The sequence below is a fragment of the Podarcis bocagei genome (genome assembly GCF_964188305.1).
Source record: "Podarcis bocagei genome assembly, chromosome: 6".
Classification (NCBI taxonomy): Eukaryota; Metazoa; Chordata; class Lepidosauria; order Squamata; family Lacertidae; genus Podarcis; species Podarcis bocagei.
In genome coordinates this window covers 91,854,912-91,869,371 of record NC_138130.1, presented here as the reverse complement: position 1 = coordinate 91,869,371, position 14,460 = coordinate 91,854,912, and the positions used below count along the sequence as shown (strand labels likewise).

At 45.6% G+C, this 14,460-nt stretch overlaps 1 protein-coding gene across 4 annotated transcripts in view; it reads right to left on the bottom strand.

Annotated features, from left to right (window-relative positions):
- The window catches only part of SLC36A4 (solute carrier family 36 member 4), a 104,634-nt gene that overhangs the window by 18,705 nt on the left and 71,469 nt on the right, over positions 1-14,460 (bottom strand). The window contains exon 11 of one of the 4 annotated variants that reach the window (XM_081197406.1): positions 13,880-14,256. The exons of the other annotated variants lie outside the window; for them this stretch is intronic. Within the exon in view, the coding sequence (XP_081053532.1) occupies positions 14,216-14,256 (41 nt within the window). The 3' untranslated portion in view covers positions 13,880-14,215. Of the gene's footprint in view, positions 1-13,879; positions 14,257-14,460 lie in introns of those variants that run through there. 4 annotated transcript variants of the gene reach the window in all.

The window sequence follows — 14,460 nt, the reverse complement described above, 5'->3', positions numbered from 1 at the left end:
GTGCCCCAAATTATGACGCAAATGGGTGAACTGGAGAAGGTTCTATATCCAATTATGGCATCCCACTTGCACAACAAACTCCAGAGGGTTGACGGATCCCTACAGAGCTGCAGGGCATTATGGCAGGAGGAGTAGAAAAGGAAAATCCACTGGCCCAACACTGGATCTTGCCCACACAGTTCAAACCTAGGCATGTTTACTCAGAAAGAAGATCCTTGGCATTCAGATGGACATGTTCTCAGGTAAGCGTGCCTGTGATTGCGGCAGATTTCTGCAGATCAGTTGAATAACACCCTAATCCAGAAAATACCAAATGGTGGCCCAGCCTCCAAAGGCTCCCATCCACATACTGACCAGACCAAGACTAGAAACTTGGTTTCAGTTGCCTCGTTTCATCAATGCAATGCAAGAATTCACGGAAACTACTAACGAAAGCAGAAGTTTATGGTTCCAAGGAGAGACATAAATTCAATACCAGTGTGCCCCATTTTCAGTCTCTGGATACAAACTTTGTGAAGCCAAAAGGGGAATCTCACGTGTACAAAAACAAGAGACTGGTACACCCACACAAAGAGCAAACCTTTAAAAGAATTTCTAACAGTTACCTTGCAGTTAAAAACATTTAAGCTTCAAATCCCTTCTTTAAAAGGAATTTCTTTTCTTTTTTTCCTTTTTCTTTTTTAAAGCACCACACAACATCAGAAGGCCCCGAAGAGGCAGGTTTTCAGATAAAATCTTTAATTAAAGTTTAATTTAAATCTAGTATTATATATTTACTTTTCCTGAATAATTAATCAATGAACAGACAGTTAAAGGTAATAGGATTTTGCGCGCTCTCTCACTTTTTTTGCTGATATAAACGACTCTGAAGTTCAATGTCAACATAAAAGGACATGTTAAAAGGAGACAATTACGCCAGTGTTTGGTTTCAGCATGGGTGTTTGAATACTGGGGAAGTATCAGCTAAAAAAAAAAAAGGTCTCAAGAGTGGCTGGAGATTATCAGCTCTGGAAGCCCTGCTATTACCAAAAAGAAAATAAGAGTGGAGATGACTCATCAAGACAGAGAGTACCAGTCCTTCAATATGGCCTCACAGGTACTCAATGCATAGGGAAAAAGAAACAACAGGAAATCCACCCAGCTCCTAGGGAGTCACACCCACAACGAGCAGGTTGAATTCACCTTGGTGAGTCATAAAATTGTGCAGGGCTATGATAACTCAGGATCCAGGTAGATGTAGAGTGCTCTGTTGTTGTCAGCATCCGTCTGTCTCAGGAGACAACGGAGGAGTGCGCCTTTGGGCTGAAGTCAAACTGCCAAGAGGTTACAGCACCTGCTGTGGCTGTAGAGACGGATATGGGAGAGACATGTAGGGTTGCAAGGATAATAAAATAAGACAGGGTTGGGGAACCTGTGACCCTCTAGGTCAGTGCTTCTCAACCTGTGGGTCCCCAGATGTTGCTGGACTACAACTCCCATCATTCCTTACCAGCATGACCAGTGGTCAGGGTGATGGGAGTTGTAGTCCAACAAATATCTGGGGACCCACAGGTTGAGAACCGCTGCGCTAGGTGTTGTGGGACTCCAACTCTCGTAAGCCCAGCTAATTCACTAAGAAGAAAAAGGCCGCTGGAGAGGGCTTGTGGGAAAGCCAGCCTCCTGCAAAATAGCCTTTTCTAACTTTTTTTTAAAGGGAGAAAATGCATTATCTAAGAGGATTCGGATTTCAGATACTTTTGCAAGGATCTTAAGGACACATGCAATATTATTTCTAGCGCCCTCATGCATGGCTTGGGGATGTTGTGGTACGGAGGGAGACAACAGAAGATGAGAAGAAGAGCAAATGTGACTTCAGGCATGTTAGGAGAAAGCAAAAGCAAAAAAGCAAGTTGTTTCCACCACACCCCATTAAAAATAAAACAAACGAACAGAGGTTCTGAAAATCAGTCTTAGCAGCCTGGTAACTAAAATTCTCACAGCTCTTACAAGGCGTATATGCAAGTACTGAACAAGTATCAGAGATATGCCTAGAGACAAATGTTGGTTAAAATATTTAATGTTTCTGCACCTAACTGAATCTTCTTAAAAATGCAGAAAGAATGAACTGTTTTCATTTAAGATGCAGCTGGTCAACAGTGTGCAAAAAACAACAACAACTCTTCAGAATATGAACTCTCCTTCCAGTGACTGAGTCATTAGCAGGACTGAGTTGTACACAGATGCAGAATCAGCGCCTCCCTTCATCTTATGTAGAGGGTAGTACTAAAAGGGCAGAAAGATTTAATTCTATATATTTAACCATCGAAGTGGGGAAGGGGAAGGAGGGGAACATCAACATGTGGAGGGGATCAGTATATCTATCTCTGTATACAGTGGTACCTCAGGTTAAGTACTTAATTCGTTCCGGAGGTCCGTTCTTAACCTGAAACTGTTCTTAACCTGAAGCACCACTTTAGCTAATGGGGCCTCCTGCTGCCACTGCGCCACTGGAGCACGATTTCTGTTCTCATCCTGAAGCAAAGTTCTTAACCTGAAGCACTATTTCTGGGTTAGCGGAGTCTGTAACCTGAAGCGTATGTAACCCGAGGTACCACTGTATCTATGTTTGTGTGTGTATTACTTACCCTTATTACAATTCTGGGGAATTCTCTTGCATGCTTGTTATTTATGATCTGAAGCCTTGACTTTTACAAAATTAATTAGGACAATAAAAAAACAAACAAACACACACACACACAACGCATCGTATGGTGGGAAAAATCTGTGGACAGGATTCACCTAATGAGAACCTGTGCAAGGACTTCCGCACACACAAAGGGGCTTTCCCTTCCTTTCCTTACCCCCTGCAACGCCCCCTGAAGTGGGGGACAGTCAGGAGAACCCCCAAAATAGTTCACAGGGAGAGGAGAGAGGTGGGATCAAGATGTGATGCTTGCCCAGATGGACTGTTGCATCACTGTATTCTACCCTGTTAGATTTTGTCCAAACCCACAGACTGAGTCACGTGGCACTTGCAACACCCCAAGACACTGAATCTGTAACAGGATCAAAATGTCTTCATCCAGCCACAGCCTAGCTTATCCTTGCCAGCTTTGATCAGCTCATTAAGAATCAGAACACTACAAAACTGAACAGCCTCCTATGTCTATAATAGAAAATGAAACTCTGGCACCACGTTCAAGGGATGGTCTTAATATTTAGGGTTTTGCTATTGTGCACTAGCTGACTGTACTCTTTGTTAGGATATTTCCGTTCCACCTTAAAAAGGGAGCAGGCTGTTGTGCGTCACAAGACTGCATACTTCCTGCTCACAGGAAGTTTCTGTTTTGTATATAGCTTTTGTTTTCAGTCTGTTGCCTCGACACGAAGGCAGGCAGTCATGTTTTTCCTTTGTTCTGACCAACGTTGAATAAATCTGTAAAATATGCTCTCCTGGGCGAATCTTTCATTGTGGAAACTCTGCAAAAAGGGCGTGCACAAGTCCTGGAATGTGGACAGCTATTTCTGAGGCTTGTGTTGCTAATCGACTGATACTGTTTCCACGGGAGACCGGGAGACGGCGTGGAGGCATGGTGGCGTTTGTCTCCCTGGCAGTATCCGAACACTCTTCCCATGTAGCCTTTTGCAAACCCACCAACTCACGCCAATAAATTTTGGAATACAGTTCTCACAAAACTTTACTGAAACTTCACAGCTAAGCAACATGCCCCTCAGTGGCATGTGCCATGTTGAGCACCGATCAATAAGCTTCACCATCACTTCATCATTTCTAAGCCCACCCTTGAACGGACTTCAATAAACAAATAACGATTTCAAGCTTACCCGTGCAACAACTTTAGCTTTGCAAAGTAAGAGTGTCTTATGGAATCGCTTTGTGCTTATAATTCACTCCCGCCGGTAATCAAGCATGTAGGTTTAACTACCGCAGAGTTGCTTCAGTGTTAATGCAGCACAGCACTGGGAAATACACTCAAATTAAAGCTAGCGGATAATCATAGAAATACAATGTTGTGAACACTTTAAATGGAAGAACAGTTAATCTTACGGTTCTAAAAAGCAACTTGGTGTGTTTCTAGTACAATCAATTTACAGAGTTTCTAAGAACCCAATAACAAAAGAGGCAATAGTATTACTTTAGGTTGGGATAGCCAATGTGGAGTTCCTATGAGTGGTACTGGTCCAGAATTTCCATTATCCCAACCACTGACCAGGCTGGCTGGGGCTAGAGAGTCCATCAGCATCGGGGGTGCATCATGTTGGCTGCCACTGTCCCACTGGATTGGTTGATTAGACCTCTGTTCAACGCCTACTCAGCCTTGCATCTCATTGGAAAACCTTTGACACATCACCCTCTTCCAACCTGGCTAGGCCACAGCAAAAATGGTCTACGACAGGTCACTTAAGCGAAAAACTGTTTCTTGCTCTGGTCATGGCAAGGTATGTCTTACATTTATTGTCTTTCATGCCATCTTCATCACCTGAAGCACACCACCAACAAAATACAAAAGTAGGGGGAATGTTTTTTTAAGCTTCTGTTCTACAAGACACAAAATACTGGTCTTGAACTTCACTTGGCAATTAACCCTAAAACCCTGCTAGCGATCCAGAGCAGCATGGAGCTATAACAAGAACTTGATTCCTCCAGATTACAGTATGGCAATCCATTTTTAATGGCTTGCTATCGTTTATGCCCTGACTCAGAAAATTGCTAAGGCATACGACACACATTACTCTGCATGGTGTATTACATGGGGCATCGGGCTGTAGCTACACATGGCTCAGGACTGAGTAGCAACTAATGGACTACTAAAACCAGGTTCCTAGAAGCGAGTCCAGATAGGAAGCACAGCTTCAGGACCTTGGAAAGCTCCCAGGCACGAAAGAGGCTTCCATGGTGATCCGAGCACCCAAAACATCTCCTCAGACTCCCAGTCTTCTGCTAGCAAGTTTTTTAAAAAAGATCATGGACTTGGCATACTGGCACTCCTGGGTAGTGTTCTCTAGATGCACCTTCTATCTTCTCTAACAGCAATGTAGAGCAAAGGGCCTTGCAGCTGCAAATTGTTGCTTTAGGAAGCTCAGCTCCTGAAAAGCAGGAAAGCTTATGGAATGGTGCTCTCCTAGAACCGCCTAACTTGGCAGGAGAGCTCCCTTACTACAGCGTCATAGAAGTGCAGAGTTAGTAGGGGCCACAAGGGTCATCTAGCCCAATCCCCTGCAAGGCAGGAATATTTCACTCGAACCTACAACCCTGAAATTAAGGGGTCTCATGCTCTAGCCAGTTAAGCTATCTGTATGAATTCTTTTGCATCGGCAAAAGACAGACAATCTAAGAAACTGCCTCATATTACGGAAGACCATTTTTCCATCTAGCTTGGTATTTTCCTAGGCCAACTGGAGATGCCAAGGATTGAACCATCGAGAGCAGGTTCTCTACCACTGAGTACACCATTCTTCTGGCCCCCTCATTGTGGAAAGCAAGCACAATTCAACACTGAATGAGCTATTTTCAGTATGGGGAAAAACCATTGTCCACAAGAAACTTGAGAGTAAAGCACTCTACCCCTGCATGGAAGAGGACGAAGAGCTTCCAGCGCAAGCCAGTTCATATTTTTGGCTTCCCACTGTATTAGCTTACAACGGTTGTTGTATAAATAGCTTACTACAAAAATAGATTATCTGAAGCAGTAAATGTAACAAAATCCATAAGGTCTCTGCAGCTTTCTTGGATAACCTTGTTTGTTGAAGCTAGACTTTAATAAGCTGTTGTGGTTATTTTCGAACACCCCTCCTGTCCTCTGTGTAACCTCACATCTCTTTGGATTCCCTTGCCAGTCCATTCAGCTGTGTACACACTCATGCTGGACAAGGGGAAAGCTACATGACCCTCCTGCCCTCCACAAAGAGGAGAGGGGAGTATTTAAAGAACTGAACTGCTGACTCCCAGTTCCTCAATTATTTAAAGGCAAGGTTAACTTTGTACCCACACTTAGGTGAAGTGTGTAGCTCTGCAATCACGGGTCTTAAGAGGCACACAACACTCTTAAACCCTCTGGCACACCGACTGTGCAGCATTCTAGATAACACAACACTACCATCTCAGCAAAGGGATGTGGGTGGCGCTGTGGTTTAAACCACAGAGCCTAGGACTTGCCGATCAAAAGGTCGGCGGTTCGAATCCCTGTGGCAGGGTGAGCTCCCATTGCTCGGTCCCTGCTCCTGTCAACCTAGCAGTTCGAAAGCACGTCAAAGTGCAAGTAGATAAATAGGTATTGCTCCGGCAGGAAGGTAAACGGCATTTCCATGTGCTGCTCTGGTTCGCCAGAAGCAGCTTTGTCATGCTGGCCACATGACCCTGAAGCTGTACGCCGGCTCCCTCAGCCAATAAAGTGAGATGAGCACTGCAACCCCAGAGTCATCCGCGACTGGACCTAATGGACCCTTTACCTTTACCTTACCATCTCAGCAGATACATCAAATAATAATCAACGTGCTGCCAGATGGTCAGTACCTTTATAATGGTCATCAGAACTATCTCATGTTAAAACACAGAGCACAAATTATTATCAGCTGTTGTTATTAATCATTAGATTTGTATACTGCCCTTCATCTGAAGGCTCACGTCATAAAAATGCAAAATGAGAACGCAAACTACATAATGAAGCAAAAACAAACCATTAACACCGCTCCCACAGACACAATTAAAAGAGCATGGATGGTTTAATCAGCCAAAGGCCTGGTTATAGAGAAACATTTCTGCCAGGTGCCTAAAGATATGTAGTGAAAGTGTCAAGCATGCCGCCCTGGAGAGAACATTCCACAAGCGGGGAGCCACCACAGAAAAGGCCCTTTCTCATGTTGCTATCTCGCGTGGCGGAGGCCCACAAAGAAAGGCCTCAGATGGTGATCACAGGGACCGGGTCAGTGAATACAGGGAGAGGTGGTCCTTAAAGTATTGCAGTCTGGAGTCATTTAAGGCTTTGTAGGTCAAAACTAGCACCTTTAATTGGGTCCAGAAACTAATCATGCACAAACCATAAAATTTCTCCAATTTAGTTAATCGATGTGCTACTACCTAGGACCACCCCCCCCCCAATAGCTGTGTGCCAGTGGACGTGGACTATGTAAAGTAAAGCTAAAAAGGCAACAGAGTGCCTGGGATCGGCCGACAGTGGCCTTTTCACTGAAATTTTTCTCTCCAGCAAAAACAGAAGGTGAGGGTAATCTCTTGGTTGGTCAGCAAGGAAAACTGGAAAATACAGCTACAAAGAGAGAAGGGTGGGGGAGAGAACGGTGTTTACAAATTAACTTTTATTCAGAGCAGACCTACTGAAATTAATGCACCGAAGTTAGCCATGGCAATTAAATTAATCGAGTCTAGTCTGAGTAAACGTTAGCTGAATACAACGCCAGCCTTCATGCCACGATAGAATCTGAGTTGAGCAATATATGGGCCTTCTGGTCTAAACCTGAAAAAGGGACCCCCATGTATAGAACTGCCAGAAGACCCCTATTCAGCCTTATCCTCAATCCTCCAGACAAAGAGACCCGGCGCTGTCCTGTTTCCTAGGCATCTCTGTCTGTTTATGGCCACCCTTCCCAAGCTGGTGCTCTCCAGATGTTCTGGATGCCCATTTACGCTGTCTACGACCACTAGCTGTGCTGGATGGGGATCGTGGATCATGGAATTGTAGAGTTGGAAGGGACCCCCAGGGTCATCTAGTCCAAGCCCCTGCAATGCAACATGGGGCTCAAACCCACAACCCTGAGATTAAGAGTCTCATGCTCTACCAACTGAGCCATGCTAGCACGGGACTTTGGGTTCAAAACATATGGCGCAAAATGGGCTGGGGAAGGCGGATTTAAGGCATGGTTAATTCCAAGGCAAGACACAAATGAGGAAGCCTTCTTCTATGTTTAACCCCATCATTATTATGTAAGTGAAATAGTTCCAAGCTAGCCTGTATATCTTATTACAGAGCACTGCGCTAAGCTTATTTTAATGCTTCGAGGCATTTTAAATGTAATTTTTGGGAATATTGTTAACGTAATATTACACGGTTGCTCGTAGTTTTTAAATTAGCAGTTGCAAGTTGACCTAGACCCTTGAATGTGAGCAGGGTAGAAATGATCCGGAATGAAGAAAGATAACTCTACCTTCATTTTATTACGCCTCAAGGACATAGGCAGAGGCATTTTCAATTCTTTTTGAGAGACTTCTAAACAGTTAATTTCCTAATTTCTAATCATTTAAATCCCTGTGTTAAATATTTAAATATCCATAAGCACATTTTATCATTCCCCCAAGCCCACCCCTAATTGATTCTCTAGGCAATAAACCTATCCCCACAGGATTTCATGCTAACAAATTATTTTTCTAGATCCTTTAGAATCCTCTGAACTTTGTGTCCAGCTTGTTAACATCGCTTTTGGGTTGTTGTTGTTTAGTCGTGTCCGACTCTTCGTGACCCCATGGACCAGAGCACGCCAGGCACTCCTGTCTTCCACTCTCTCCCGCAGTTTGGTCAAACTCATGCTGTTAGCTTCGAGAACACTGCCCAACCATCTCGTCCTGTGTCGTCCCCTTCTCCTTGTGCCCTCCATCTTTCCCAACATCAGGGTCTTTTCCAGGGAGTCTTCTCTTCTCATGAGGTGGCCAAAGTATTGGAGCCTCAGCTTCAGGATCTGTCCTTCCAGTGAACACTCAGGGCTGATTTCCTTCAGAATTGAGAGGTTTGATCTTCTTGCAGTCCATGGGACTCTCAAGAGTCTCCTCCAGCACCAGAATTTTGGGTAGCAACGTCCAAAAATGAGAGCCAGTGTGGTGTAGTGGTTAGGGTGTTGGCCCAGGATGTGGGAATCCAGGGTTCAATTCCCACTCTGGAATGAAGCTCACTGAGTGAACTTGGCCCAGTCACTGCTTCTCAGCCTAACCAACCTCCTCATCCTGTTCCTTCACAAGCAATCTGAGGTCTTGCCTATCTTAGCTCCGCCCTCTTCATACTTCTCCTGGTCCTGGGAGACCGGGGTGGTGGCGGCGCTTGTTGCAGCAGGAAGGGGAGGCAGCCTGGCTTCCTCATCAGCTCAACTCAGCTCTGCCTCTTGCCTCCCTCTCCTGTCAAGCCTCTTCTTTTGCCTCTGGTTCTGGACTGTTCTCTGCCACAGCCTCTTCCTGCTCACTAAGGCCTGTTACCGCTTCAGCAGGAGTAAGCTAGGCTACAGTCCTTTCCTTGGCACCTAGTTTTCCATGGGCAAGGAACAGCAGTTTGATCATGCCATCTCCCCCTTGCCATCAGAAGTGGAACGGTTCAGGAAAGATTTTACCATGTGATCCCTCGCTCACGTAGTTCAGGTCTTTGACGCAGGAAGTTCAGCTAACTTTCTTGCTCGAGATTCTTTGCGGCAGTTCAGCTGAGGTTCCCAGCGCAAGTATATAAGCAAACAGAATCAAGACAAGGTTTAATTTCCTCCTGCGGCAATATGCAATTAAAAAAAAGGAGCAAGGAGGGAGTGTCTGAGGGGGAGTTGCAGAGGCAGCGATATGAAGCTTCCCGACAGGTTGTCAAAGAGTCCGTGGCTCTAGAAGATTGTATCATCTCCTGTGTTTCTGCTGAGATTTAAGTTTCTCTCTCTTCAGTATTTCCCCATATTCTTTAAAAATTAAAAATAAACCCACCATTGCACCAACTTCCCTACCCCCCCCCCCCCGGCATGGCCATTAAGAGGAGACCGGAAGTTATTGGCTTCCATTTTTGTTTATCCACAGTTTAGTGTTAGGTCCAAACTCCTAAACTGTGGTTCATCTGAACTATGGCTTCCTGAAGCAAGCCAGTTCAGCTAAGTAGTTGCACATAGCTTGCTCACATCAACTTGCAGAGAAAGCCAAATGTGTGAAGTTGCATAAACGCAGAGGCTGCAAAAATGAGAAAGGCACCAATCTGGGTATTTGGCAGCAACATTTCACCCCCACTGGAAGATGTGAAGCACCGACTAAAAGACAAGCAAGTCACAGTACATTTGCAAGAATTTTCCCAGATATATTAGAAAGCCTAAGTTGATTATGTCTCAAGAGCATTGCCCGGAATTGCAGATTATGAGACGTATTCAAAAGCGGTGACGAATACTTAGAGGTGCGCCTTCTCTCCCCCTCTCCCCTGAAACATTTAAGAGCTTCAGCTATGCAACGAAAGCATTTCTTAACTCTCTGGAGAGCAGTATTTATATAGCTCTAAGTGTTTCAAACTGAAACTGAAAATTGAAACAAACAGGAGCTGATCACTCATTTAGAGTTTCACCTAAGATGTGAACAAAAACAAAAGCTGACAGGATCTTTTGTTTGGTGCTACAAAACTGCAAGTAGGTTTTTTCCATTTATTTTTTTTAAGTGGAACCTGTAAGAAAATGCTGCAGTGCAGAGTGTGTTCCCGTTCAGGGTTACTGCCAGCCAGCCAGACCCTTTTCCTGCAGATACTGGCAGGCACGGAATTAACTCTTGTCAAAAGTACACTTACAAGTTAGGAAGAGGCATGCCCATTAAGTTCCACATCTCTCAGCTACTCTTGGGTGTGCACCCAATGAGGCTGTTGCTGCAACAGAGAGGCTCTGCCCCTAACCTCAGCTTAGGTATCTTTCCCACCTGAGCTGCACGCAAGCAGGTGAAGACTATGCCTGCGTGTAACCTTCTGCTCCTCTCGCTTTCATCCTCTACTGGTCCTGGGAGACAGTGGAGCAGGAGAGGTGAGGGCAGCAGGAGGAGGCATAGAAGCCCTAGATTCTACACTAACCTGGCCTCTGCCTCCCTCCTCCCTCACCTGTTCTTCACTCCCCAATCCTGCACCTTCTCCTGCCTCTGGCTCTCATCTCCCAGTTGTTACAAGTTCCCCCAATTCCCCGATCCCTTCTTCCAAGTCAGCCTCCAACCCCCATTTCTCCCGGTGCCCAGAATCCAGCCACCCCTGCCCAGCATCCGGCCAGTCCCTGATAATGCCCCATTCTGTTCTTCTTCTCTCCCCTCTCTCTGCTAATGATGCCATGCTGCTCCCTGGCCTTTCCTAAGGATGCCACAGTAGGGAAAATCAGCAGCGTGATCAGAAATAAAACTCTCCGAATGTCATAATGCCATTAACACAAATCTATGGCAAGACTGCACTGGGAATAACTGTGTAGAGTTCCAATCACCCCATCTCTAGAAGAATACTGCAGAGTTGGGAAGGGTTCAAGAAAGGGCAACCAAAATGATCAAAGGAATGGAGCAATTCCCCTATGGGGAACAGTTGCAGCTTTGGGGACATTTTACTTTAGAGCAGTGTCTCCCAAACTTAGGTGGTCTTCAGCTGTTTTCGGACTACCATCACCCCTGACTTGCTAGCTAAGGATGATGGGAATTGTAGTCCAACAGCAGCTGGAAATCAAAGTTTGGGAAACACTGGTTTAGAGGGAAGGCAAGGTGGCGTGTTAGAAGTTCATGACCCTCAGGGTCCCTTTCAACTCAACTCTATTAACAGTAAACAAACTGTACCAAGGGGCACGGGTGGCGCTGTGGGTTAAACCACAGAGCCTAGGACTTCCTGATCAGAAGGTTGGCGGTTCAAATCCCCATGACGGGGTGAGCTCCTGTTGCTCAGTCCCTGCTCCTGCCAACCTAGCAGTTCGAAAGCATGAAATGCAAGTAGATAAATAGGTACCGCTCCAGCGGAAAGGTAAACGGCATTTCCGTGTGCTGCTCTGGTTCGCCAGAAGCGGCTTAGCCATGCTAGCCACATGACCCAGAAGTTGTATGCCGGCTCCCTCGGCCAATAAAGCGAGATGAGCGCCGCAACCCCAGAGTCAGCCATGACGGGACCTAATGGTCAGGGGTCCCTTTACCTTTTAACTGTACCAAACTAGTTGGTATATGGTGCGCGCGCGCACGCGCGCACACACACACACACACACACACACACACACACACACAGCCTTTACTTCCATTATTGGACCGCCACATGCATCTGAAATCAGTTTCAACATTGCCGTTACAAAGCTGAGAGAGGTGGGGAGCTTATTCCACATAACAACTCAGCAGTGGTCTATAAATGTACACGCGGGACCTCTTTTCGGGGGCCGCACTGGAAAAGACCCAAAACGTCGCCACTTTGCCAACCTGAGAACAATCTCCTGACACAAAAGCCAAGCTTGCAGCTGAATTGAGATGTTACTCCTGCATTGGAGAAACCAACAACCCCCCCCCCCATGAACAGACAACAGAGAAACTACAGCCTACTCGCCTCCCGAGCTTAATTGATGCTACTGGGCATCTCTATATCTGGAAACCGCTCCGTATATTTTAGTTAAGTATAGAGGACCAGCCTCAATTGCTCAACAAGCCATAATCAGCCTGTTGAGGAGTTTCCAGTTGTGCCTGGGCTTTTCTTCCTCTTTTTTGGAATGCTGCATTTCCACACAACAGCTGCATGGTAGAAACAATATAGAGAATGCTGTGAATAAACAACGTTTTTTTGAAAAAGGGAAAGAAAAGAAGCCGTTTCAAGGGTTGGCAGAGCATTAAATGATAAATGTAGCTTTTTGGAAACCCAAGGTGCTGCACAAACAGAACGTCTCGTTACGGCACCAGCCAAGCTGCTATGTTATTGCTCAGAAAACACCAAGGCCTCTTAGCAAGAGAGAAAGAAGGGACACAGCTCAGTGACAAGAGCAGGTGCTTCTGAAGGCACAAAATCCCAGGCCAAATCCCTGGTATTTCCAGTTAAAACCTTCCAGGCAGAAGGCGATGGGAAAGACTCTCTGCCTAGACCCTGGGGGGACACACATAACACTCAGTTGCATCGCTCAGTGCAGAGGACATGCTCCACATGCAGAAGAGTCCCAGATCAGATCCAGTGCACATCATCGTAGGTGAGAGATGGTGAGAAAGGTATTTCTCTACTGCAGACTATCAGTGTTAGAAACTCAGATATATAAGCCGGGCGCCAAATGGCTCCTTAAACCAAGGTTACAGTGGCCAAAATAGAATGTCTTCTTGCCATTTGGGGGCAAGTCTTATTTTTCAAATGATGGGCTGAGTGTGATTGATCCAGCGATGACAACCTTCAGCTAGGATAAGAACTTGGAGAACTTAAGAAGAGTCACTTGATCCAGAGACAGTCCACATTTGGATTAGCCTGTTCCTATCTCTTTCTCTTAATGGTGACTGTTCCTGCTCAGACTGTGCAGAAAAAGTGTTTTGGTGCCAGAAATTCATTCCAACTGTGAAGATAAAATATAGAATTCTACAGGATAGGGTATTAGTGTGTGAAAACAGTCCAGATCCAATGATCCCCAGATGGTGTAATGTCAGGCGCCATCCTGGCACCCAGGCATCTTCACTTGGTCGCAAGTGGTCTAAAGGCAGGAGCAAAATGCGCCTGGCACCTGGCTAATCTCGAACACCAGCTGCAGACCTTGGGTAGTTTCTGCCAGTCAGAGAAGATGACACTGGGCAAGACTCAGTACAAGGCAGCTTTATATGCAGCTACCAAGCCCTAGCTCACCTGCTTTCACCACTGAGAGCCAGTGTGGTGTAGTGGTTAAGAGCGGTAGACTCATAATCTGGTGAACTGGGTTCGCTTCCTCGCTCCTCCACATGCAGCTGCTGGGTGACCTTGGGCTAGTCACACTTCTCTGAAGTCTCTCAGCCTCACTCACCTCACAGAGTGTTTGTTGTGGGGGAGGAAGGGAAAGGAGAATGTTAGCCGCTTTGAGACTCCTTCGGGTGGTGATAAAGCGGGATATCAAATCCAAACTCTTCTTCTACTCTTCTTCTTGCTGCCGCTACCCTCTCTTGGGGGAATTACATATTTTTCCTGCATTTGGCTAAGGAACTCCCCATTCTTATTACTGCCCCTAGAGAGGATGACAGACGTCGGATCTAAATCTGCTTAGAGGACTCCAAGGCCCCATACCAAGCAAAACTGAACTATCAACACCTGGCAATAAAACACTCTGAACGCCTGGGGTTTTGGTGAAATAACTGGTGGTGTCTGTGTGTGTTTAAAGCCACTGAAATGCTGCAATGAGATCAAACTCACACCAAATTAGAACTGATTCTTACCCATATTGATGAGTCCTCTAGAGCTTTAAACGTGACACATTCGAAGAGCCGGTTTGCACTCCTCCTTTGAGGAAGTTTCGGTTTGTATGCCGCCAGCAGTGCCAAATAATAAATTAGCTTGGAGAGTTTCTATACAGTGAGGTGGCTACATCCCCTTTCCTCCACATCGCCTGTTGACAACATTAAAATTTTAACTAAGAGAGTAATTATACAGTCTGGGCCTCAAGGAAAAACCAATCCAACCATAACTGGTAAGGCACAAACAACTCATTTTAATGTGCATCCAACGAAGATTCAGCTTCCGGGCATTAATAATAAAAGGCACCCCATACATGATGCTTCACTGTAAGCTTTTTCTCACATGCAGAAAATTA